Source organism: Tachysurus vachellii, chromosome 4 (assembly GCF_030014155.1).
Source record: "Tachysurus vachellii isolate PV-2020 chromosome 4, HZAU_Pvac_v1, whole genome shotgun sequence".
In the NCBI taxonomy this organism is placed as follows: domain Eukaryota; kingdom Metazoa; phylum Chordata; class Actinopteri; order Siluriformes; family Bagridae; genus Tachysurus; species Tachysurus vachellii.
In genome coordinates, this window is record NC_083463.1 from 14,120,065 (window position 1) to 14,148,024 (window position 27,960).

Here is a 27,960-nt window from a genome sequence, read left to right on the forward strand (position 1 = left end):
ATTTATAAACTTTTTCAACCTTTTTTTTTCCAGAATGTTAACCACTCTAGGATTGTTCATATGATTTATAAAGGAAATGTGTTATTATTATTATTAATAATATTATTATTACTATTAAGAATAATATATTATTATTATTATTATTATTATTATTATTATATTCTTATCATTATTATTGTTAGTTTTTTTATTCATGCAGAATTATTATACAGATTTTGTTAATTTTTATTGTTAATTAATTTTATTTGCTGTCTGTGTGTTTAAAACTATTCTTATTATTAGCCTACATCCAGTAGATGCTCTGTGACTCACCTGGATTATATCTGAACTGTAAGGCCTAATAATCAATTTATGAGAGGGTGGCCAGTGCAAACGGCTCCAGTTACAAGCGCAGGTTAGCTGAGAGCCGAGTCTAGCCAGGCCACTAATGCATCCTGTGGGGAACACTGTCTGTTAGAAATTAAAACTTTTGACCCATGATTTTCTGTCCTTATATGGTACAGAACCCAAAGAAGTTGAAGAAAAATAATAGTTGCTTTCAGACTGAAGCCCAGGCTTATTATGGGACACATAACTTTATCCTGAATATATATATATATATATATATATATATATATATATATATATATATTTTATATATTGATAGATATATATATATATATATATAGAGAGAGAGAGAGAGAGAGAGAGAGAGAGAGAGAGAGAGAGAGAGAGAGAGAGAGAGAGAGAGAGAGGAGATGGCAAATAGAATTAAACAACCAGAGAGCTGTAGGCTTGTCAAGAATTATTCCAATGATAGCAGGATAGTAATTTCTTAACTCGTATTACTACACTGTATTACTTTTTAGGGATTAATGTTTTATAGATTATTGGTATTATTTGTGGCAGAGGATGTGTGCTTAGACTGATTCTGCTTGGCCACTTTTTCTAATCTTTGATGATACACCAGCATCATCATCATCATCATCGTTATCATCCATAGTATGTCAAGGTAATATCATCTGGGGGTCATATAGTCTTAGAAGCAGCTTGTGAAAAAGCCCAAAACCCACCGCAATATTTTAACAAATCAATATGCAATATGCAATAGTTAACCCATCCATGCTCATTATTTTACAGTTACACAAAACAAACCTGGAAAAAGGACACAATTGAAAGTATCATTTTTTGTAATTAATACAGCTCACTGATCCAGAGACGTCGCTGTGTGTGTGTGTGTGTGTGTGTGTGTGTGTGTGTGTGTGTGTGTGTGTGTGTATATATATAATGTTTATTTTATATAGCGCCTTTCCCAAGCTCAAGGACGCTTTACAAGGTACAGTATTTCAAGACAGATGAAATATAGTGTAACATACATATTCACATTCGTCGGACATTTGCCCAGGACGAAGGATCATTCATATACATACATACATACATACATACATATATATATATATATATATATATATGTATGTATGTGTGCGTGTGTGTGTGTGCGCGCGCGTGCGTGTGTGTGTACATATACATATGTAATTATATACATATAATTTTTTTTATTTTTTTTATTTTTATAAAAATGTAACCCTTTGGAGACAATAACTAATGTACACTAGAGATTTAATTTAAAAAAGTCTCCTTCGCAGAAAGAGGCTGGATCCTGCTTAGATTGCCAGATTGCGTATAATCCCTCCACCACATACATTGGATACAGCAAAAACTGGTGATTATTGTGTGATCAGCGTCAGTCAGCTTTATTTCTTTATACTCATTGCACAACGAAATAAATGGGTGATCTTTTACAGTGTTTCATTGATCGCACAAAAATACAATTAAGAGAAGAAAGTGTAAATTGATTTGTAGTACAAAGTGAATGTGCAAATATTTATGTCCTCTTATTTACTTAGTTTCAATAATCACTTTATTATGGTCAGGGTTGTGGAGGAACTTATTTCTGGAACTTGGTTCTGGAACTTATCTGAGGAATACTGGGCATAAGGTGGGAAAACACCTTGAATGGAATGCCTGTCATCCCACTATGTACACACACACACACACACACACACACACACACACACACACAATCCACCTGGCATGTTTTTGGGAAGAGTTAGGAAACCTGAGAACCTGGAGGAAACCTGCTCAGACACAGTGAAAACATGCACATTGAACCAGGGACCCTGGAGCTGTGAGGCAGCAGTGTTACCTGCGGTGCCACCATCATGTTAGGTTCAAATGTGCAAAAAGTGATTGTAGCCATGTATTATTTAGTGTTATTTATACAAACCTGTTATTATTATTATTATTATTATTATTATTATTATTATTATTATTATTATTATTATTATTGCTGTTGTTGTTGTTAGTGCTACTACTATTATTATTATTATTATTATTATTATTATTATTATTATTATTATTATTACTGCTACTACTTTTGTTATTATTATTATTCATCTCTTTCCTTAGCGCCTTTCATTACATTTGGTGAATTATCAGTTTGGCAAAGTCTAATTAAAGCAGGGATTTGGTAACAATATGGCAACCATGTCAGTCTAATTTGGCAACTCGTCCTCCGGCACACATTATTGCCGCACGGACACTGTGTTTGGGCTGCAATTGTGTACTGCATCAGGCACTTTGGCTGGTGTGTGTGTGTGTGTGTGTGTGTGCGTGTGTGTGTGTGCGCGCGCGTGCGTGTGTGTGTGTGCGCGTGTGTGTGTGTGTGTCCGTGTGTGTGTGTGTGCGTGTGTGTGCGCGCGCGCGGTGAACTGAGCTTTTCCACACTCTGTGGTCCATAGATTCCCTGGAAACTCATTTGAATTCGGATCTTAAAATTATGCCACCGTATTCCAGGGCAGAAGTGGAGACGGATCAGCCAAAGGAAACGTGTTTGGAGTTCATTTTGTCCGGATTGTTTGCATCTGTCATTTCGTGCAGAAGTGCGTTTTTCCACACAGGTCCATGAGAGGAGCGCGAGCAGGGCGCAGAAAAGGTACCAACACACACAACTAGTTATATTTCACCAAACCTTCAACTAGTAGTGATATGTAGAAATGCAGTATTTGTTTAACTACCAGTGGATGAAATATTGTATTGACTGATTAAATAGTAATTACATTAGAATTAGGATTTCCCAGGCTGTTTACGCCATGTTTAATGTCTCAGTGTTTTACTCCTATACATTTCTGTCTAATGTTTCATATATATATATATATATATATATATATATATATATATATATATATATATATATATATATATATATATATATGTATGTATGTTTATTTATATATTATGGTCTACACATTGTTTAAATTACACCTGAAATGAGTAACTATACAACAGTGTATTATAGTATAGTAGCTTTTCACATCATATTTAGATTTGTGAAGTCGAGTAGGATTTTAAGGAATTGATAATAAACATTTTTCATTTATTTTTCTGTCTTATTTTTTATTTTTGTGTCTTATTTTTTAATTTTTTGTCTTATTTGTAATTTTGTGATGTTATGTGCACCCAGTTGAGTTTTTAAAGAAAAACTAAGAGTGTCTAAACAAGTATTTGTACAGAGAGATTTTTTTATCTGCTTTTATTTAATCTATTTTATGTATAAAATGTCTTATAGCTGATTTTTTTTCTCTACCATTTTTTTATTTTGTCTAGAGTGTAAACTCACTGTAGTTTGTAATGAAGTTTGGCGAGAAAAAGCCAATAACCAAAACCTTGTTACTGTTTGACCTTAAAATGAAACTTGGATGGATGACAGTAAAGCAGGATTAATAGTAAACAGAGTAAAAAGCTCAGAATTTGACAAGAAAAGCTGCATTATTTATGTCTTTTTGTTTGTGATTATGTAGTGCAGGTGTTTGACATCTTGATCAACAGCTAAAGAGTGCTTTGTGTTGTGGTTGTTTTAGTCGGTCACTTGACTGAAAATAAGTCTTCTATTTTAAATGACTTTGACTTTTTCTCATACATGAGGTTTAATTTCTGATGATCAAAGCTCAGTGGTTGTGTTCTTGCATGCACTGGTAGAGCAGTGCCGAAGCTGAACACTGATTTTTATGCTGAATCGCTTTTTCATACTCCAGGTGTCCAGGTGCACTGATTCATTTTCTGCTCGGTTTCTCAGAGCTGGAACAAATCAACACGCACAGAGCGGCACCTTCCACTCTGCAGAGTGAGATTTTTATGTGCATGCGTTTAACCTGGGGTAGATGTTTTCCATTTAAAGGACCATAAAAAGCGCCTCCAAATCACATGTGCTTAGGAGTTCTTGAGGTTTGGAAAGAGGTCAGTGGTCCACTGTACACTGACCTCAGTGGAATACATCATGTGTGAGATATATTGCACATCATTTTCCAGGAATTTTAAGTTTAAGTTTAAGCGTAGAAGACCTCTGCCTAAATATAATGCTTGCTTCAACAGCTTTTATTGTCAAACGTACAAGTACGGAACAGTGAAATTCTGGTCTAAGCATTAGCTAAAAAGTTGGCACCAGAATGCAGTCAGCTGAGATACAGTATGGTGCTCTTGGAGCAGAGAGGGTTAAAGCCATATTCTTGGTCCCACAGTGGCCAATTTGTAGTGTCGGGTTTTGAACTGCTGACCTTCTGATCAGTTGACTACTGCCTCAGAAACATAAATTGTTCACACACCTACAAATTTAGGCAATTTTTGTCTAATTTCTTATATCTCATTTGTTACTGCCAGCTGGAGTACTGTAGATAGAAGAAGTCTTTATTTGTCACATACAGCATGCATCACAGCACAGTGAAATCCTCTTCACATATCCAAGCTCTTTAGGAAGTTAGGGTCAGAGTAAGGATCAGCCATGATACAGCACTCTTTGAGTATAAAATGTTAAGGGCTTTGCTCAAGGGCTCAACAGTGGCAGCTTGGCAGGCAACTTTCTGATCACTAACATCAGAGCCTTAACCAGTGAGCCACGTCTGAGCCAAAGTAGGTACCAGGCATGTCCTGATTATCAGTAGTATCATACCTCAGTATTCAAGCATCTGCAAAGTTACTAGTCTGAAAATCTGTCAATATCATCACTCCCACATTGTTTCAATGGACAGCAGGTTGTAGAGCTTTTTTAAGCAGAGCTGCTGCTCCAGAGATAAAGCCTGTCAAATTTGGAAGGAAGCATAAAGACTGCAGTCTTCTAAGGCTCATTATTTTGAACAGATATTTAAAGAGGAGGAAATCTGATAATTGTGTTTCCCAGAAAAGAGTTTTGTGAAAGGTTGACAATAATTATCCCTCTGACTGTAAGTTTTCTTTACTGTTTTAAATAACAGACGTACATTTAGCATCATAAACTGTGATAAAGTTTTACACAGTTCATCATAGCATAAAGAGTTTTTAATATTGCCATTTTCATAATCAGATTTATTTATGTGGATGGCATGAGCGTACTGTCTGTATGAGTTGATCTGTTTTCTGGTTGCCATGGCCTTTGTGACATAGGCAGAACATATTAACCTCATCTCAGATTATTATTGGGTGAGCCAATGACTCCGAGTGCTTCCTCTCTTAGTCAGAGCTTACCTCTGTATTATGAACTCATGGCTGATTTGGCTGTGATAAAGCTAACGCCGTCAGGGTGTGTTTAGGGAATCCTGTTGGGTATGCCACACTAATAATAGCTCAGTAATTGTGTTCTACTTTCGTTTGATTATATAGTGCCACAGTAAGTAGCAGGTGTACACGAGGCTACTCCTATGTTTACGACATCAGCTTGGTTCAGTAGCATGAAAGAAATATCTTTATGTAGCCACTTTACTGCTGTAGACAGGATATATGGTGTTGCCAACTCAAAAAAAAAAGAGCGGGCTCTTTAATAGACTACCGCCTTAAAACAGCATTAGTGCAGGTGTTAGAAGAAAAGCAGAAGAAAAGAGATGGCGCTGCTCCAACACACTTTTATTATAGCAGATCTAAAATGTGGTTTAGCTGCTGTCAGTACTAAAATAAATATGTGTCCACTTAATGTGCCTGCATTGACATTTACTTACCAATAAAGAGCCCCTGAGTGAATGTTTAATGAGTAGCACTTGTGTGATAGTGTGAGTTTTGTTTTATCAAGGAACAGTTTGGCAAAAAAATCTTTATATGATGTTCCTGTTAGTTCGAAGTTCCCTTTGCAGTGGATCTATAAAGATAATGCCGCTAACAAGTAAGGGAAGCTCATAGTTAACAGTTTAGCATCATGCAGACTACGTGTTTAAATTGAGGCCAGTTTGATAACTTTACTTCCATCAGATAGTGATCTTACAAGCAGATGTTTCTCTGGAAGAAATTTTTACCCTCTGCGACATGCTGTGTTTATTCGTTTTTGTGTGCATATACAGAGAACCTTTAAACACTTCTGGCATTAACGGAATAAGATGTTCTTCAGAATAGCCTTTCAGAAGTTTATTCGGTGTGGGGCTTGCACCGCTCTCGTGCCTTCACAGGAAGCCCTTGAGGAGGAAACAGATCTTTGATGGGTGATTATATAAAAACAGATGTAGTTATACATCTAATTTGATTGTCCTGAGTAATTAAATTTATTTCCTATTCACATTGAATGCATTCTCAGGCACCTATTTTATTTAACATATTATAAATATGTTTGATTTCCTAATGTGATCATTTGGCCTATCAAATAAATAAATAAAGTCATGTTAGACTTAGAATTTCATTTAACAGTAATCTACTAAGGGTGGCACAGTGGTATGGCAGGAGGCCTTGTCGCCTCACAGCCTCACAGGGTTTCCTCTAGATTCCCTGGTTTCTTTAAAACTCTCAAAATATGCATATAGAGAATGTGGCTACACTAAACTGGCCCTAGGTATGAACGAGTGTGTGAATGTGTCCTGTAGCGGATTGGTGTCTCCTCCAGGGTGTATTCCAGCCTTTATCTGTATTCATCGGATAGGTTCCAGGTCTGAATACTGAAGATGAATAAATGAATATTCACTTTATAATTCATCTGTGCACTGAATATATGTGATTACTGCAGTGAGAACTGCTCAGGATGGGATTCAGGAGGTTGGATGGATATGCTACAGCTAGTCTTAGCCCCACATGCTCTGTGGCCCTTTTTCCACAATACTGACAGTCACAGGGTCTCACCACTGTGTGTGTACTATATGTAGTGGAATTTAAAATATTGTTCTATATGATTATTTTCCAGTGTTTTAGTCTTAGAGGATGTGTGTAAACATAGTCTTGTGTGTTTGCTGATGGGCTACAGCAAAAGGTTTGAGGTTAGTCATCTGCCTTGTCAATCAAATTGCATTTTCTGTTAAAGTAGGTGGCACTTTTATTGAGAAAAACTACCAAACAGCATAAATGTGCAAATGATCAAGTTAAATATGTTAATATATTTACAACACATACAATGAGTAGCTGATGTAGATTGCATTATCTGTTGAGTTTATGAATGACTTTAAATATATATTAGGTGGAATTCTAGTTGTTACAAGGTGAACTAATTTCATATTCATAATTACATATTGACTTCATCTCCAATACATGCCCAAAATTCATGCCAAAATCCCTGAAACTCTACAGTGAACAGGAGTTCATCCAAATCACCACTGTAGCTATTTCTACTTCAGTTATCTGGGCAGAATTAGGTATTTTGTTATATACATATTATGACAAGCTATAGAAATGTGAAATGTAGACTATTGCTGATTTATTTATAATAGAATGCTTTGGTATGCCTAGGAAGAGAACATTTTAATAAGTTGACTAATTTACAGCTCTGAAAAATGAACCTACATTTTCACCAAAATATTTTGAACAATATGCTGTGTAAACATGTCATTGGATGATCTTTTTTTAGACTATAATAGTTTGTGAAATACTGACACACCAGATGACTTACTGGTTTGTTGCTGCAGCTGTTACTCTAAATAATTTATATGATCATAATACTGTATAATGCCAAAACCAGTGAACCCCACACACTAAAACCATCCTACACCTGCTTAGGTATAATTTAGAAAATGAAAAAATTGTGGTACATTGTGGTATTTAACTTCTCAGGTAATTACCAATTCTACCTAAAACACCATTTGGTCGCTTATAAGCAGAATAGACAGTTAGATGTGAAGTGTTTCCAACAGCAGCTTTTATTCATCGGTGTTAAACAGTGCAACATGTGGACACACTCTTTCACACATCAGCAATGTAATAGACATTCATTAAGCAGGTTGTTGGAAAGGAGATTTAACAGCTTTTTATGGATGCACCTTGTTTTCCTGTTATTGCTCAAGAGGGTCCGTAGTTGGAGAAGCATGTATTCAATCTGTGAGTTACAAACACCAGACTGTGGAATGTTCCAGAATCGCATCAGAGTAAACACACACAACTGCAAGAATGCATCTTAATCTCTTCCCTTTCTCTCTCACACACACAAGGCACTTGCTTGCTCGTTTCTGTCTCACTGACAGATCACAGAGGCTGCAGACACTCTCGCACTCACCGATTACGTCCTCTCACATGCTTAAACACACATATATCTACATCCAGTCACACACACATCACAGAAAAGTTACGCATTGTCTAAAGAAGATTCTTTCACTGTATCAGAAAAAAAACATCAGGGAAAACAACAGTGGAAGGGAGAGAGATTAATACTGATTTACTGATTTTATTAGATTCCTCCAGAAAAAAGTGCATTGCTGAACATCTGGTCCGGTGCTGTCATATCAAAAGAAGATCCTTATTGGGGAATCCAGAGGCCTCAGCATTTGGAGAAGCAGAGAACACACGTAGATCAGCAGTGGCTCTGTTAAGCAGTCGAGGCATTTTACAGTTATGATTAACCCTTAGATGGAAGAGCCACTGTAAAGGGCTAATTTAGCCAATTCATGTCTTCAGATTGTTCTATTTTTATAGTGTAGGCCTACTGTACATTTATAACAAAGTAATAAAGATGACTGAGTGAGAAAAAGCCTTCCAGGGTGATAAATGTTAGAGTCAGGTGTGTTTGTGTGCGCAGTAAAACTCCATTTAAAATGCAAAAACACATTATATAAAACATTGCAATAGCTATTTACTCAAACATATCTCTCTCTCTCTCTCTCTCTCTCTCTCTCTCTCTCTCTCTCTCTCTATGTTGTTTATGTACATCCGGGTGGGGTAATCTAATGGAGACCATCTGTTGGTAAATAAACAGCATATGCTGGCACATTTCCGTCTACTTTACGCGTCTATGTAAAGAAACTAATCTAAGCCAGACGTATGCACCTTTTTGGCGGGTAACATAATTAAACACCTTGTAAAACTTATCATTAATATTACACAGAAACAGAAACACTCACTGTGGATGCTTTGCATATATTACTCTTTGATCAAACATAATTTATTATTATTTACTAAATTATTAGTATGATTTATATTAACTAAATCAGATCATCATCATCTAGTCAGGATTCATGATTAAATTTCATCCACAAGGAACGATATGAACAAAGCTGTAATATTACTTGTGAACTGATGGTGAACTCTGTGGTGCTTTAATGCCAAATAATGACATAATGTTAGATAATACTAATAAGAGAACTAATACTTTCTGATGATAGTTATTTACATTACAGATCTAATTATTAATTCACATTGTAAATGATAAAGTTGTTAATAATATACTATTACTATTATAATGATTAACATTTTGCTTTGTTTTTGCATTTATTCGGAAATGTTTGAACACGGCTTTTATAATGACAGTTATCACTTTATCCTCTTCTAATTTTCCCTTCTGTACTCATTATATGTTTTGACTTGCACAAACCATTGTCAATTCTGACTTGCCCACGATGCCTAAAGCCATTTACTGTACATCCTTTAACGTGTGTAAATGTGCGTGTGTTTTTGCAAGTAATTAGGATGGAATGATACTGTATCCCTGCCTCAGCGTGTTATCTCAGTGCTAATGTAGTATTTGTAATGGTATGAGCCCAGTTGACGTGTCAATCACATGGCTTGAATTACAGCATGTTTTGTAACGAGACTCCAGTTCACCTTTACACCAGTTGTTAAGCTCTGAGCTGTGGTACTGGCAAACTAGAGCTGGGTACAATTGAGAAACATCTATTGGACAAATATTTGTAACAAAACTTGCCAGGATTTCTGAGAGAATAATGATAATTCAGAATATGACTCACTGTTATTCAAGTTTGTTTTAAGAGGAGTTTATGCTAGTGACTGTTCACACATGAAACACATTAAATAGCAAGCAACACATTTAACCATCCTCACTATTTTCATTAGTTGCTGTGATTAAAGTTTCCAGTATTATTTCTCCCATTAGACCTTCTCTGAATGGCTGTTGGAAGCCAGAGAGAGAGAGTGACTTCATGTCTTTCTGAAGTGATCGTGGCTATGCCCGACTTCCTGCATAGTCATGTGTAGGGGTCAAAAGTTCTGGCCATTCTGACTGAATTTCACCATCATTGACATGCTGTTGACATGCTGTCACACACTTGCTGGCCCTGAGGTAAACAGTAATTAGAATAAAAAGTTAGTAATGTTTAACAGATTGTGTCCACTACCAAATTAATGCTGGTTGATGAACTTAAAGTTAGCTATGATATTAGTCATATTAGTTTGCTGGGTGATTCTGTGACCTGGTGACTTTTTTCCTTCTATTACTCTTACTATCCCAGATTTATAGTATAAAGCAATAATAAAACCGAACCCAGAAAACATTTTGAAATAGCTTGAAATATAGTCATTAAATACTTTTTTTTTTTTTATCTTTTTTTTTGTGAATATTCAAAGTTTTATGTTCAACAGGAAATTGCATCATCTATATTTCCTGAAGTTTAAGGGATGATTAAAAAAATACTACTCACATTCTATTTTTTGTTTTCAGTACTGTGATATTGTCTGACAAGGCAAAAAAACTAAATAATTATCATGCTATTCTCATTTATAATAGTTATTATGCTTTTATAAATGATGTTACATTTTTAATAGTTAGTGGATAAGATGCTGGTGTACTGCTCAGAAGAGTTCAAATCCCAACACTGCCATGCTGCCACTGCCACTGGTGATTAACTCTCAGTTGCTCAGGTATAGTAATGAGAAATGTACTGTAAGTTGCACTGGATAAAGGCATCTACCAAATCGAATAATTGTAATTGCAAAGTGCTGAATGACCCTCACACTTCAAGTTCACTCAGCTTAAATGTGTCAGGCATAGTCAGTCTACTATACTATAAGTTTTCATTTATACATCAATAACTTGAGCTGGATCTTCATAGATGAAATCCACCAGTTACTGATACCATTTTCAATTCTGTCTAGGATAGTAACTAGTAACTAGGATATTAACTACACACATGCAATGAAGCTATCAACAATGTTTCATGTTCAGAAATAACTGCAATAAAACACACTACATGCTGGTTCAGTGAAGCTTTTGATTGTTGTCCAGCTCTCTGTAGCACCATGGTATTATTAGCAACACTAAATTAAGCCTGAGATAGATCATCACACGTTTTCTATCCTTACCTACACTGCTATTTATGTTTCTTCCTGTTCAAGTTATGTAATGGTTTTATTGCATGTTTTAAATCCATGTCAGACAATAGGAATTCACACACAAATACCTGAATATTCCTTATGTATGTGTGTATGGTCCTAATTTACAAAGGACATAAAAGCAGAAATTTTGTAACAAACACAAAGAATGTTTCAGAAACTGCGATTTATCTTTTTAGGTAAACAAATTCCTAGAGAGTGAAAAGCTCAGGAAAAGTAGACAATCGCAGTTGTAATTTTCCTGTTGCCACACTAATTATTGACTCATTTATTCACTCACAGCTTTACTAAAAAAAAAAGTCCAATAAGAAAAAAAATGCTCCCAATCGGCCGGTCCAAGCTGCAGCTGTCCTGCTGGGTCCTGGTCTGGCGGAATCCTTCTGTCATGAGCGCGGGGTAAAAACGGACCCAAACGCAGGACAGCTAAACAAGAACAGGATTTATTAACTTAAAAAAAAAACAAAACAGGACAAAGACAACAGCAGGATTCCACACTGCACAAGGCAACGCGGCTCAATTAAATAATACAAATAATTAACAGACATGAGGGATAGGTGTGCAGAGGCGGGGAGGAAAAGACAAGGGCGGGGCAGACACGTGAACACCGAACATAAACAAAAAGGCACATGGCCAAAGTCCGGGCAGAGTCCTGACACATTCATTCATTCACTCATCTTCTACCGCTTATCCGAACTACCTCGGGTCATGGGGAGCCTGTGCCTATCTCAGGCGTCATCGGGCATCAAGGCAGGATACACCCTGGACAGAGTGCCAACCCATCGCAGGGCACACACTCTCATTCACTCACGCAATCACACACTACGGACAATTTTCCAGAGATGCCAATCAACCTACCATGCATGTCTTTGGACCGGGGAGAAAACCGGAGTACCCGGAGGAAACCGAGGAAACCCCCGAGGCATGGGGAGAACATGCAAACTCCACACACACAAGGCGGAGGTGGGAATCGAACCCCCAACGCTGGAGGTGTGAGGCGAACGTGCTAACCACTAAGCCACCGTGCCCACCCCGCTATAAGGAAATGACATATCATATTGTTTCATATGAGGCGCTTGATTTGATACGCCTCCATTTCACGTAATATATGTAACAATAAAGTAGGATATTCAGCACAAAAAAACACTTAGATAACATATGGTATAATAAACCTTTAAACTTAATCAATACCTTTTAGTTTTGCTTAAGCACATTGTTTTCCGTATTGAATATTCTAGTGTACAAGCTGCTACATTCAGGACCAAGTGGATACTGGAAGATTCCCCCAAATCTTTAAGGTTTGGAGCACTTTGGTATGTTAATGAAAATGGAAAATAAGTGGTAGACTGCAAATGGCAATAAGTAACAGCGTGCCAAATCTGCCAAATATGTGTACAATATGCATAATAAATGAAATCACTACAGCTATAAGTTCATATGTTCATATATGGTGGTGTAAAAAACAGGATTTAAAAACCACATCTAGGGCTAAACAGTGCTTTGTTACAATGAGAACACCACTAGCTAACAGCGGAATAAGAAAAGGCCCATGCATCAGACACTCCTCATTGTGAGTCATGTAAAAGCTTATCCATGTTCCATATTTTTACATTATTATGTTCAGCTTTTGTTTTGTCATATCCAGTTCACTTATTTTATATTTATAATATCCAGTATTTTCTGACTTTAGGCAGACGTTATACATGTTTTCAAGTGTTTTACATGGTGTCACACCTGTTCAAATTTGCGCATTCACAAAATGAATGAGGCATAAGTTTAATACTAACTAAATGGTAGCAATGCAGTGATCACTTTCTCTCATTTCTTTCATTTTCTCTAATTGATAGTAAGGGAGAAATATACCATGTGTTTGCAATTTCCACTATGTTCACTATTTATGCAAGTCAAAAAAAAATGAGCAAAGAAGATATAGCAGCTATATGTTTCAGCTCTGACTAGCACCCATGTGGACAGAGCTTTTAAGCCCCCAGATGTGTGAAAAGTCCGCAGGATGAGCATGTGAATTACCCAACTTTTACAGCTGTAGTCACATATCAAGTGTGATTTTGAATTAAAGTACCTCATGTCTTTTTTTTTTAATTAATATACATTAACTGACATAAATGTGCTATACAAATTATGGACAGGTTTGTATCTTGTATGTTTTTGATATATATCCAAAGTCACAGGGAGCACCGGAGTAGTGATCATATGGTAAAGTGTTAGTTCACCATACCAGTATTCAGGGTGATCAATATCACAGAAATAGAGAACTGGTTATCAGCATGTGTTATAGAGTAACGTGTGTTTTTGTTGATGTCTTTCAGATGGCAAGAGGTGGTGGAATCAGCAAGATCCCATTGCAACATCTGCCCAGTGTCACCTGACCTACTGGAAGGTTTGTGTTTACAGATGCACAAAGGGAAAAAGTCGCATTATAATATTCATTAGTAACAAGCCATTTATTTATATTTATGTCAGAGGGTTTACTGTCCGAGCATATCGCATCCTTGAGACCAGACATGCCTCATTCAATACACAGTCATTCAATACAGAGTATGAAATATTTACTCAACACTCTCTCACACACACATACACACACACACAGGTATAAGGTGTTGGCTAAGTAATTAATGCTGCACATGTGAGCCGATGCTGCGATTCATATGGTGTAGTGTAGCAGCACAACATCTTGTGTGCAACCGGTTCATTCAACATTCCTGTTGTGATGACAAATTTGCAATGTTATGTTTCAATTCCCTGAGCCAACTCTTTAGTTTCAACAGGTATATACAGTGGATATAAATGTTCTACACACCCTGTTAAAGATGCAGGTTTTGTGAAGTACAAAAGATCAAACCAAACAAATCAACAAATCTACAGGGCAGCATAAATCAACTGAAAAGGTTTTAAGGGAAGAAAATCGCTAGTAAGGTAGCTTGAGCAAATGGCACGTAAATGTGTTAGCTAGCTACTGTATGTACATTACAGAGATCGTACGTTATCTTGCCACATTGAGAAGATGTTCTGAAATTGCTGTCTGTACATTGAAAACTGTGATGTAAAATTTTATAGCTTTTCCCTGAATATGCTTTAATGGTTTAAATTCTGGTGGCTTTGAATTTAATCTTATGATCTTATCTTCTCTCCATAGATCAAATAAAGTGTGGATTTTAGGAATAATCTTTAGACATGCCATTTTGACAGATAGCCCTTATTTGCTTTATAAATTCTGTCTTCTTTTCATTTTTACAGAATCAGTATAAAGCTATACAGATGTAAATGGAAACCCACAATGATTTATTTTAAATGGCCCTGTGTAAAAAATATGTAAAATGAGGAAAATGAATGGCCACATTCACAAACCGACAGTGATATAATGTTTGCTTTATGGTTAACACATTATTGGAACAAATTGTTATTTCTTCAGTTCCAAGGTATGATTCACAATACAGTAGCATAAAAATACATAGCACAGCAAATACATGACAATTGCAAAATGTATAATAAATACACATGGCAAATAATAAACCAGACAATTAATACAGAGGAAATCGAACACACCGGGTAGTGTGTACTGACTAGACAAGACAACAGAACCGTACTAGCTGAATTATGTGACATAAAGAGTGGCACTGTGGTAGTGTTGCAACCACACAGCTCCAGGCTCCTGAGTTTGTTTCTGAGCTTGGGTTACCGGCTGTGTGGCATTTCACATGTTTTTCTATGTTTATGTGGGGTTCACTAGTTTCTTCTTACTGTCTAAAAAATGCAGGTTGGCTGATTGGCTATACTAAATGTGCCTTAGGGGTGAATGTGTGTACATTGTGCCCTGCAGTGGATGGCCATTCCACCCTGGGGTCATCCACTATGCCTCGTGATAACAGACTCATGAATGATGAATAAATCATTATATGACATGGTTAAAGAAGCAGTGAATTGCTGCATGGTTGTGCAGTCATAGCAGCATGTCTAGAAACCAGTGTGCTTTAATCACTATCAAGCAATTCAAATGGAAAAGCTACCCTGTTAGCAGTGATGCTGTAGAAAAACTGTCCTGGTGACAGCAATTTAGAGAAATGTGTAACAGCAGGAAATGAAACAAGTCTCTATACTTAGTCTATGTCTAAGTGATTATAGCATAATAGATTGTCTCTAAGGGCACAAATACAGTCCAACCAATCATAAGATTTAAAGTGTAGGTGTGCAGTGATGTTTGTGCATTTTGTAATGTGGGCATGATTCTCAGCTCACTGTTAGGTCTTGATTAGATTGGTGGTAGGGGGGAGGCGGTGTGTTGAGTAGTCTGTCTGCCTCAGGGAAGGAGCTGCTGTGATGTCTGGGGATGGTGCCATAGATTCTAGAAAAGACTTAAAGACATTTCTATCATATTTAACTGTGTGGTTCAATAGTACAACCCGTATGTGCCTGTTTTATATTTATTTAGTTTTATATCATATATCACACACAACAGGATGTTTATTTATTAAGCTGATATTTCTGCAGATTGCCTGTGGCTTGATGGGAAAGAGCTTCTTCCGCTTCTTTATCCCACAGGTGGTATAATGAATAAAGCATAATATAATTATTCTGTACGTTATTACTCATGTGCTTGCCTAGACAGCACAAAGTGGCAGCCATCCAAACCTAAAAGCATGTCCCATGTCAACCAAGCATGCCATTCAGTAAGACAAGCTTTATCCCAGCCAGACTTGAATCACAGTTATAGTTGATGAATGAATAAATTATTATTAATACTTATAAGAAAAATGCTCTAAATCATTTTAAATCAGTCTACAGATTTATTTGATAAATTATCAAAGTATTAGCCATGCCCTTAAGTCATTCCTGTTTAATAATCTAATTCATGGCATTGGAGTTAAGTTAAATCCTTTTTATGGAGGATTAAGGAATTATATAGTCTGTCAGACCGGTTTGATTGTGTAACATGGGAAGGATGTGGGAGAGAGGTGGAGGACACATGGGCATACACAAAACATGTTTATTAGATCTGTCCTAATAATCATCCCCAATACACCAGGAAGAGGCTAAAACACACACTGGCAAAAACAGAGCAAAAGAGATAAACAGGCCAGGATCAAAACCAGGAAAAGGCTAAACAAAGTTAGATAGAAGCAAATACAGGACCAGGAAACACATGGCTTTATGACACAAATGAATGTGCACAACTTCACAACTAAACAGGAAAACACAGAGGGTATAAATCCAAGAAATTAAAGGAAGAAATTTAGCAACAGGTGAACACAATCAGGAAAAGTTCAACAGAGGGACACGAAGCTTTGCCCATAGAAGAAAATATAGGCCAAATAAAGACAGATGGAGAGGCAGAGTGTGATGGGTCAATGCAAAAGAATCACTGCTGATGTTTTCAGGCTCTAATTCTTCACATCAGTTAAACACATGCAAATCCTTAAAAAAAAGAAAGAAAACAGATTGAGCAAACATCTGCAGACCAGAATGTGTAAAGTCAGAAAAAAATCAAATTAATAGAAATTGAGAGCACAGGAGGTTACCATGGCAGACACGCCATAAACTGTGAGTGAGTAATAAGGCATGAAATTAGATGCTTGTTGTTTAATACTGCATGATCTAATACTGCATGTACATGACAATAGGACATGATAGCTGCAGAACAAGACAGTAAGTGCCATGTAAACATTAATAAGGTGATTTGGCAGAAGTAAAGTCTGTCTACTTGGTGGCCTTGGCAACACTCCTAGATAGTTATTTCCAGTCATACAAGATCAGGCCTCTATTTACGTGAATGGGGAAAGACCCATAAACATAAACCAGGTGACATTTCAAACATCAATTTGAAATCACTGTTAATATATAACGAAAGCATATAAATAGTTTGTGTTTATTGGCTTTGATTGGTTTTTGGGTTGTTTGTTATTATTGTATTTAAGGTTTGCACCCTATCAAGAGTGCTGCCTTCAAATCAACTATATGTTGCTAAATATGTACTGTAGCTACACTTTTTTTTGTTTTTAGAGATATGTGCATCTAATCTAAATGATCCATAACAGCCTGAGTGAGAGTTTAGACGATGAGAGACAGAGCCCTTATCTTGCATTGGGTTGCATATATCTGTTGTAGTTTTTTATAAGCATTTTCTCACGGCTTTTGGTAGCACTTTATAGTCTTGGGCAGGTTGCCGGACCAATTTCTTTATTGCTAATGAGTCCAAGACGTGTTGTGTTGGCTGTAAACTTTATGATAAGTACTGGTTGTATAGTACAAGCTGCACTTCATCTGAAATCCAAGCTGTTCCGTGTTCCAAAAAAGGAAAAGAACACAAGAGAACATCTAGTTTGTCTGCATTCTATCACGTGAAAAATGCTGGAAAGGCAGTTTTTACCATCTCATTGTAGTTTGTCTGAGGAGGTGTGAAAACAACAAATCTGAAGGATGAGGTTTCAGTTCACATCCAAGTAAGCTCTGACTTCACTGAGAACTTGACTCTGAATTCATCCAGCTGCAAGAAAAAACAATGCTGTGTATTGTGTGTGGCTGATAAAGTGAAGTGAGCTGCTAAACTGAGGACAGAGTTGTTCCAAGCAAAATGTAATGTATATGTTGTATAATCCAAGAAGTGTATAATGTAAATGTATGCATCTAGATCAAAGTAAAAAACACGTAATTTATCACAATATGTTTGAAATTTATTTCATCATTTCTTTAACCCTGGCCCTAAAAGATAAAAAAATAGAGTGATGATTTACGTTACTTTTCTGCTTTGAAAAATAGGTTTACTCCATTCTTGAATAACATTAAAAACAGAATTGTTCTATTATCATACAGGCAAATTTCACTACTTGTAGTGATTAAGATGTCACTTTTGCCAGTGTCTATGATAGTCAAATGTTCGATATGGAGGGGGCTGAATGGTAATGAAGATACCACACATCCTCTACCAGCTATACCCACACATGCCAGCTGTGTGTTCTTGTGTCTCATGTTGTGTCTTTTGTATTTCTGGTTTTCAGCATGTTCATATGTTGTAATTTGTGGTTACAGGTGATTTTCCTAATGAGTGTGTGTCTCCTGGAGATTGTGGGTGGGCAAAGGCATGCAGAGAAGAGGGAAGAATCACACTCCACCACACTAATGGCCCAAAAAGAGCAGAGACGGTCTCCATGGGCTGCACTGTACGGTAAGTGTGAGCCTTAACCTCCAAACACACTGTCATATCAGTGTAATATTTTAGAGCTTTTGACTCAATATTTTGGTGTATTATTAGTATAGAAATTGTACTTTATTACTTTCGACCTCTGCAGATATACCACATGTAATTGATTATGTTATATGCAGTATGTTGAAAGTCAAACTACGTAAACACTGCAGCTGATCGGAACGTATGGCTGCTAAAGCGTAAAATAGAAATGTAGTGATTGCATAAGTTTAAATTTGTCTGTATGGAAATCACAGAGCTACAAACCAGTCCAGTGTAGTTACTGTTGGTTATGTTACATTACAAGACCTGCAAAAAGGCCAGATGGTCCCCGGTAACCAAGCCGATGTTTTGATCTGCACGATTGTTATCTTTTAGAGGGATCTTGTTCTTTGATGCTGTTGGCATTTTTGTTATGTCACCATCAGTGTTCGGTGCTGTTAGCCAATATAGTAAATCATTTAAACATGATCAGATTACGATAAGAAGTTATGAATGTAACATTGTGTTCCCTTCTGAGTAAGCCCAGATGTTTGTGGGTGTACTCTAATTTTAGTTTTAAGTCAGCGATGATTAGCTTTAGGTTTGTAGACATTTCTGTGGTATTTCCATTTTAAGACTCAAGGAAAAGGTAGCTCTAGTGAATATGTGGATAAAATACTATGTATTTGAAGATCTGAAGGTTATGAGTTTATTCCAAAGGCAGCGTTTCCCACACATAGTTGGTTATATCCATAGGCTTGTACTTATTATTTGAATAGTTTCTTCCAGACAGTAATAATAAGAAAAAGAAAGAAAGATGTCTATTTAAGTCTCCTGTCTCCTTAGATAAAAATTTAAGATATGGCTCCTTTGTGAGTTTCAGATCTCAGCTAAGTGATGCATTGTGCTTAGAGCTGTCCATTTAAATATAGTATGTCAAATGTTTTTAACCAAGTTTTTCTAAAAGCATTATGTGGGTATATTGGAATGGTATGTTGTACAATTTACTTTAGACATACCATCATGTCAAAGTATATTTGATATACACTTTGCATTTTTTATATGCTTAATTTGTAAGATTACTTGAAGACAAATACACAAGATTTTTTTTTTTTTGATTAAGAAGAAGAATAAGAAGAATATGTGAGCACTTTTTTAATCCTGTGTACCAAAATGTTCACAATACATCAGTTGACTTTTGGTCTTTACTTTACTTTCATTGCTATACCTTTTTTTTAACCTGTGCAACATTAACAAATATCCTTTACAGACTAACCCGTTCAACAATACAGAGATAAATGTTTGTTTTAATATCAGTCTGTGAGTTTCCAAGGGCTGTAGTGGTAAAGTGTTTGTACTGTGATTGAGGAGCTTGTATGTTTGAATCCTACTAATGCAAGTCTTAGATTTGTTTTGATTACTTTGATCTAAGAAAAGTTTGTGTGTGTCTTTTGCTCCTTGGAATTTCACGAGAAACATTTGTGACAAGGTTGATAACTAAATGACTCTTAATGAGATTCAGGATTATGTCACAGGAGATATCAAAGAGAAATCTTTAAGCAAAGAAAAATTCCCCCAGGTATTTTAGAGAAGCCTTTCATCACGATTCCAAATGTTTATACATTTTGGTTATTAATCTGTTGCAAGAAAACAACACACCTTGTTTCCAAATTGCCTTTGATATGAATGAAGTTTGAGGTTGGAGCCAGACAGAGGGTGAGGCAGACAGAGAAGGAGAGGGACGGTGAGGCAGCAGAGCAGCAGGGAGAAAGAAGAACCTGATTGACCTGACAAAGCTTCTTCTTTCCTGTTAATTGTTTAAAGTTAAGTACTCTGGGTATTGTGTTATTTTTCTCAGTTGTACATTACACAGCACTTATGCACATTATGATCATACTGACCATCCTTTCAACACAATTAGCTATTACTCTTCTACACCTGTATACTGTGATTATTTGTGATTTCTTTTGAGTCTTGGTTTCCTCCTCAAGTCATTTTAGGGAGTTTTCCCTTGCCACTGTCACATTTGTCCTGGTGATTAGAGAGCTTAATCTATATCCGGATTTCTTTAAAGCTTTTTTTCTGAATATGTCTGTTCTTAAATGTGCTATAGAAATAAAACTGAATCATGTAGGCAGTTAAATTAGCTCTTAAACCTCTATTAATCTGCAGTATGCTGGTATTTATTTTGTCTCACTTATATTTTGCTTTGAATAACATTGGACATAATGTACTTTTAACACATTATGCATTGTATTTATTGTATGTAGCATCGATATTTTACATGCATTCCAACTGTCATAAGCAGTTAATGCATTTTTATCAAGATCTGACTGAAAATGTGCTCTCAAAAAGCGTAAATAGAATGACTTGAATTTGCTTGTGACAGGTTTTGACACAGCAAATTACCCTGTGGATTGCTTGTGGAAGCAAATTACTCAGATTTTTGCCTCGGGGAGAATTCTGATTCATATTTTTGTTTTGTCCTTAGCTCCTGATGTTTAACCTCCTGTCATTAGGTGCCGAAGCGTGATGTGGCTTGTTCTAAAAAGCGCATGCAATTTTGGCATGAAGAGGGGTTAATTGTATCTTACAACATGGTAGTCGTCCTTAGTGAAGGAACAAATAAGTGCTGGAATTCACACTGATTTTATTTGTAGGTTCAACACACATCAGCTGTAAAAGCTTAACTTACAGGCTTTCTGAATGTCACAACACTAAATATTACATTACGTACATTCAGTATATTGTATATCAGAGGGCCTTCATTCTGAGCTTTTGATGAGGTCCATCAAAATTATTTATACCAACTGAACTGAATCATTTTATATATATATATATATTTATTTATTAAACATTATAATAAAAAGGTGATGATTCAATAAAATGATTGATACAGATACAGATGTGCTGTTACCAGTTGTATTTGGTTATATCCCTACTGCCCTCTTATCCTTTTCAACCAAAGATGACCTATCCAGATATTCCTCACTCTTCTAATTACATACAGTATTGTGAAGAATTCTTTGGCAGATGTAAAGAAATTCAAGACAATGACATTTGGCACACTTTGAGCCTCTTAATACCAATCATTCGTCACTTAAATGCTGAAGCCTGTGTGAGTACTGTTACCCATTTTATAATGACTGTCTCTCACTTGATAAAACAGCATTTCACAAAGTACAAATCATCTCAAACTGGTTTCCATGAACATGACAGAGAGTTCAGTTTATTTCAGCAACCTCCCCACTTACCAAATCTGAATCCGTTTTTCAGTTGTGGTAGAATGGGAGATTCATTAGTTCCATGCCATGAAGATTTCTAGCTGTTGTGAGAGCACATCGGTGACAGGAAATTACTGGATTAAAACCATATGCAAATTTATAAATGTTCTTATTATTCAGAATTCTATGCAAAAACATATGGAATTTATTATAATCTATTCTAAAAGAATCAAAGATTAAAGACTAAATGACAATAAACTGTGTAAGAAAAATGAACTAAACTCTAACATCATGATATTTGAAAAATAAATCAGCATATGAAATGGATCGCACATTCAGTACACTTCAAACACACTGTTTTATTGTGATACAATTTCTTAGAGAAAAAAAGCATTATTAAGTAGTGTACACAAAACCCTTGGAAAAATACACATATGCTGTCACCTTTCACCCTGTCTTAAAACACTGTGCTTTGGGCACATGAAGTACCAATTGTTTCTGTACATTTTTTTGTTTTTTGTTTTTCATGTTGGTGGATGACAAAAGTGATTTGAAGTGATTGTGTGCAACCTTATGTGTACATTACAGGGAAAACAGGTACAGCAGAAATACAAAGGCTCAGGGCAATATGACATTTACTATACATTTACATTTACAGTACGGAATTTGGTAGACGCCCTTATCCAGAGTGACGTACAAAAGTGCTTTCAAGACTCTGTCGTTGAATGCATTAACACTGGTTCACTAGTTTTATTCAGGTTTTTATTAGACTTTTATTCAGGTTTTTCTTTAATATACACATACAACAATCAGTGAAAAAATCTAGTTCAAGCATTTCAGGAAGAGGTAGGTCTTCACCCGTCATTTGGAGATAGCCAGTGAGCCAGTTCATTCCACCACCTGAAAAGAGTCTTACTGTATACCTTCCTCTTACCCTGAGAGATGGTGGGAACAGTAATGCAGAGTTGGTAGATCTGAGGGAGTGAGGTACAGTGAGAGGAGTGATGAGAGCTTTAAGGTAAGAGGGAGCAGGTCCATTTTTAGCTTTGTAGGCCAGCATCAGTGCTTTGAATGTGATGTGTGTAGTGACCGGAAACCAGTGAAGGGAGCTCAGCAGTGGTACCTGAGCAGCCTGCGTGGATAAAATTGGCTAAATCCTTCTGAAGTTGTAGAAAATAAAATGACATGAGCATGTCACATTAGCAACATGCGAAAAGGACAGTTGCTTGTCCATGGTTACCCCAAGGTCATGAGCTATGACCAAAGGGGAGAATATAAAGATATTGCAAGATCCTTACCTGGGGATAAATCACCTGGGAAAAGTTTTAACTGATCATTCATGATGATACATCCATCAGACATCCTGAGATCCGAACAGAAGCCGTGTTATCTGAGGGTGGGAAAGAGGATACATATATAAAAAAAATTATATATTAATAAGAATACTATAAAAAATATTTTCTCACTTTTACTTAAGAAAACAAAAATGTGTTGTGTTAAACTGTAAGAAATATGGTGCATTAAACTATTTGTGTTTCACTCTCTCAACATACAGATCCCTCCTTGGCAGAGGAAGGAGAGGAATACAGGGCCAGATGGCATCGGTCTCTAGCAGACGTTTCTGTGGCTTATCGAAAATCCCGCAAAGAGCGTAAGAACCGAAAGCGGCAGCGAGAAAATCTGAACCAGGACTGTCACCTTGAGAAGAAACAGATGCGTGTGCGTGACCTGGGCTTAGGCTATGATTCAGACGAAATTGTGCTCTTTAAGTATTGTGTGGGGACGTGCATGAGCTCACGGAGGAACTATGATTTGGCGCTTAAAATTCTAACTGAGAATGGCAGCATCATGGGCCGTGATGTGAGCACTCATCCATGCTGTAGGCCTACACGCTTTGAGGCCGTGTCTTTCATGGACACCCGAACAAACTGGCAAACCATCCGGTGGCTCTCAGCAGCCAACTGCAGCTGTGTTGGGTGAGAGGAGGAGAGATGGTCAAAATGAGAAATAAGTACAAAATTCAACTCGGGATAGACGAAGACAAGGATCTGTTGAAGTTGTATCTATTCTGACACCTCAGATGGAGAGCACAACTGGTTGATCTATAAGGAGCAACGTGACAGATGCAAATGTTGCAGCTGTTAGGTCATGAAAGGGGTGGAACAGCAGCAGAGAAGATTAATAAAGGGGTAAGCGATTGTGCTTTCCTATCAGAGAGAGTGGAGAGGATGCTCCTCTGATGCTGTAGGGAAGAGGAACTGATTTCTATGAGAAGAAAACTGAGAATGCAATCATATATCAAAAAGTTTTTTTAAAAAAACTGTTAACATTAATGTAGAGAACGATCCACGGACAATCTTGCTAGGAGCCAAGAACTTGGTAGCCAAACTCTGAAGGATCCATCTATGCTTCTGTACTGTGGAAATACAGAACTCATATGACACCACACACGCACACACACACACACACACACACACACACACACACAAAGAATTATATTACATGTCACCTTCCCTTCATAAAGTAACAGTCTCTATCATTAAGATATCAAACCCCACTTGTGTAGTGCAGTACTCATTAGACATTGTGCCGATTTTAAATATTCATCATGATATTAAATATTTAATATAATTGCGTAACCTTTTTATACTACAACATGACAATGTACTATATGACCCAATTAGAACCTATAGAACCATATTTTGTCCAAAATCAGGAAACTTTGAAGACATTTCTACCATGCCAGCGTATGCAACACAATGCATGCTATGTAAGCTGTTATATTACTGTTCGGTTTACACTTTGAATAGGTGCAGATTCCAGCGTCTTGCATTCTATAGAAGACACTTGCAGCCTCTCCTACACCTCAGCCCAGAATGCACATCAGCATAGGCTCACGTATTGCTACATTAGCAACTATTATACAATAGGAAGCTTTTTTAAATAATTTTTAAAAGTTCAGTCCTGATTCTGATGAATTTATGCCGTTTATGTTGATGAAGCACCAGTAACATACTTATTTTCTTACCTTATTACCTCATTGGCTTTTTTGCATTTTATTTAATCAAAGCTCTCTTGTTATTCTAACAGTTTCGGATCTAAATATGATATGCATTGTGTTTTTATGTCTTCTTTGTACAAATGTTTGAGGACGTTGGCTTCAGGTTCAGGTAAACCAGTGGGCATTATATACAGAATCTGAGTCTTACATTTAGCTGAAGGTGAGGTGTTGAGATAAAGCATTACAAGGAATGTTTAGTTTGCATGACTGAAAGCATCAGTTCACTCAAAGTACTTCAGACAGGACGGTAGACTTGATCTAAAATTCATAAACGGATGAGGATTTTGCCCTTTAGATGCTTTTCTTCACATACTGACCACCAGTTACTGAGATTTTTTAAAACTCTGCATACGCTCAACAAAGCATCTTGTCAGTTAGATGACACAGCTTGGCACAACTGAACATAAACTGCTTTCCTAATTGTTGCATAGTTTGTGTCTCTTCTATTATACAGTTCTATTATTCTGGGTAGAAGAGGAAATGTGTCTCAGTCAGGACACTTAACAAACTGCTTAATTTCTCAGATCTCATTGGAAACGTGGCAGTTGATTTGTGCTTAGCTACTTAAAACAGTCAGTCAACATATATATTATAAATAACTAAAACATCATATTTGCCTCGCACCTCCAAGTTTGCAGGTTCAAATTCCCATTTTCTCTCTGCTCTGGAGTTTCCATGTTTTCTCTGTGCTTCAGAGGTTTCCTCCATGTACTCCGGTTTCCTCCATCAATCCAAAGACATGTTGGCTAACAGGGATCTTAATTGTTTGTAGTTTGTAAATGGGTGTGTGAGTTTGGGCACAATTGTGCCCTATGATGGACTGGAACTGCCCAGTGTCCCCTGCCTTGTGCCCTGGGACTAGGCTCCAGGTTCCCTGTAAGGCTTTGTGGGTAAGCTGTACAGAAAATTGACGGATGGATGGATGGATGGATGGAAATCTGATAGCAGTCCAATGTTTTAAAACGGGTTCAATTGTAATACACAGTATTGGATTGGTGCCCCCTTAACATTGAGGGGTCAGTCATCAACCATTAACAAAAAGCAAGCATGACAGTAAAAGTATATTGACGAATGCAATTCTAACTTTATTTAAACAGTATCTGCACATTGACAGTATTTTATATTCATTGTTCATTTCATATTGGAACGCACAACTAGGCAAATAGGCAAGGTAGTACTCCTTTTCATACAGGCCATGCTTTGTTTTGCTTCACTTTATTTCCATATTGTGACACATTATTTCTGCATAAAATAATTGTATTTATATGAAGGGAATCTGTAACCTATTGGTGTGATAAGGTGGACTAACCATGCAGGGCTGGAAACAGAATCAGAGATACCCAAGCAATATTGTCTCCAATGATATACTGTATGGCAGAATTTTAGTACTTTTTGTAACACACTGGTCGATTTGGCTTTGCGCCCCGTTAAATTGTTATGAACTTTTCCATGACTTCAGAAGTACAACTGTTGCAAGTGCCAGATCTGTGAGGTGTGTGATGGTTGTGCCACAGTTCAGTAACAAACAAATGATATTTTAACCAGGTATGGATAGATGTTTGTTACTAAACAAACAGCAGCTTGGTTATAAGTTATTTTTAATATGATTAATATTACAAAACATAAAGTATGTGAACTTGCTAAAGAAGTCTGTCAATAAATATATAGTATAATGCCATATTTAGTTTTAATAAACAAGAAATGTTAAAAACAGTATTAAAGCATAGTGCATAAAGGTATATATGGTCCAAGAAAGGAAAAGTAACCCAATCGTCTATCACTTTTATTTGTGTGTGACCTTTTTTTTCACTCCCTGTCATTTATTACTTGGTCTAAAATGAAATGTACACAATTTTCCTTACACCAAATGTAGTCATTTAGCAAAGACATGTCCAACATTTGCTCCTTTTGTTTTACACTGGAGCTACATGGCTAATGTAGCTAAGTAAGGAAACTTTTTCCTTAACTGAACACAGTAAGTGAAGTCCATTTAAAATGTGTCATGTTTTTTGGGAAATCTCATGTGCTCTAAAGAGAAAAAATACTTTTGGTGAGTCTGGATCCTGTGAACATGTAAAGGACGCTGTATTAGTCATGTTAGTTATTTTTGGACCGTTCTGAGCACAGCTGAGTGTTGTTTTTTTTTGAGCCAGAACAGTCTAAATGATGGCCACCTGTTCCCACTGGATGCTATGCATCTCCTGGTTTATTTAAGGGAAAGGTTTATCAGACATAACTTATCTATTTATCATTGTATTCATATGTTTGTTCCCATAATGATTGGATGCTTATAATTTATCAGCTGACTGTTATTGTATTTACTATTCATGTTTCCTTAAGGATTGTAAACATATACATATATAATACATGATTACTGACACAGTTAAGAAAAGGAGCAATGTGTTCTCATCAGGTTTTAAGCACCACAATGCAAAACAATCTATTCATCAACACATGCTTAATGCAATGTGATTTATATTCTAACACATCAAATCTTGGTTAAATATGCAAGGCCATTATTATTATTATTATTATTATTATTATTATTATTATTATTATTCAACTGTGTCTCCGATTTCACTGTAAAGCATCACATAGACTCTATTTTTGTACATCTCTCCTGTAAAGGAATAAAGGTTTTGTACTGGAGAAAATGGCTGTGTGGCATGCTTATGAGCAAAAGGGAAAGATGTTGACTAAATATATCTGCAATATTCAATCTGTTCAGGAATGATATAGAGGATGATACCCATGTACATATAACATTGATAACTACGTGAATAATTAAATTGTATTTCTAACCCCCTTTATTAACAGTCAGCAACTGTAAGTAAAATTAAATGAAGAGAGAAGCTCACACTTATTTTTAGCTTAAACAGTTTTGTTTATTTTTCACAACACACTCAACTTCTGATTAGCTTGCTTTTAAATTGGATGATGAGATAAGGCTCTTTGCGCTCCCTGTAGGCCAT

General features: G+C 36.4%; 1 protein-coding gene across 1 annotated transcript; it reads left to right on the forward strand.

Moving 5' to 3' along the window:
• The first annotated feature begins 2,726 nt into the window (after positions 1 to 2,726).
• LOC132844426 (neurturin) lies at positions 2,727 to 27,542 on the forward strand. The gene is made up of 4 exons (XM_060867866.1): positions 2,727 to 2,974; positions 13,854 to 13,924; positions 18,568 to 18,703; positions 23,483 to 27,542. The coding sequence occupies exons 1-4, from the start codon at positions 2,944 to 2,946 to the stop codon at positions 23,905 to 23,907; spliced, it is 663 nt and encodes a 220-aa protein (XP_060723849.1). The 5' UTR covers positions 2,727 to 2,943; the 3' UTR covers positions 23,908 to 27,542.
• Positions 27,543 to 27,960: the final 418 nt, after the last annotated feature.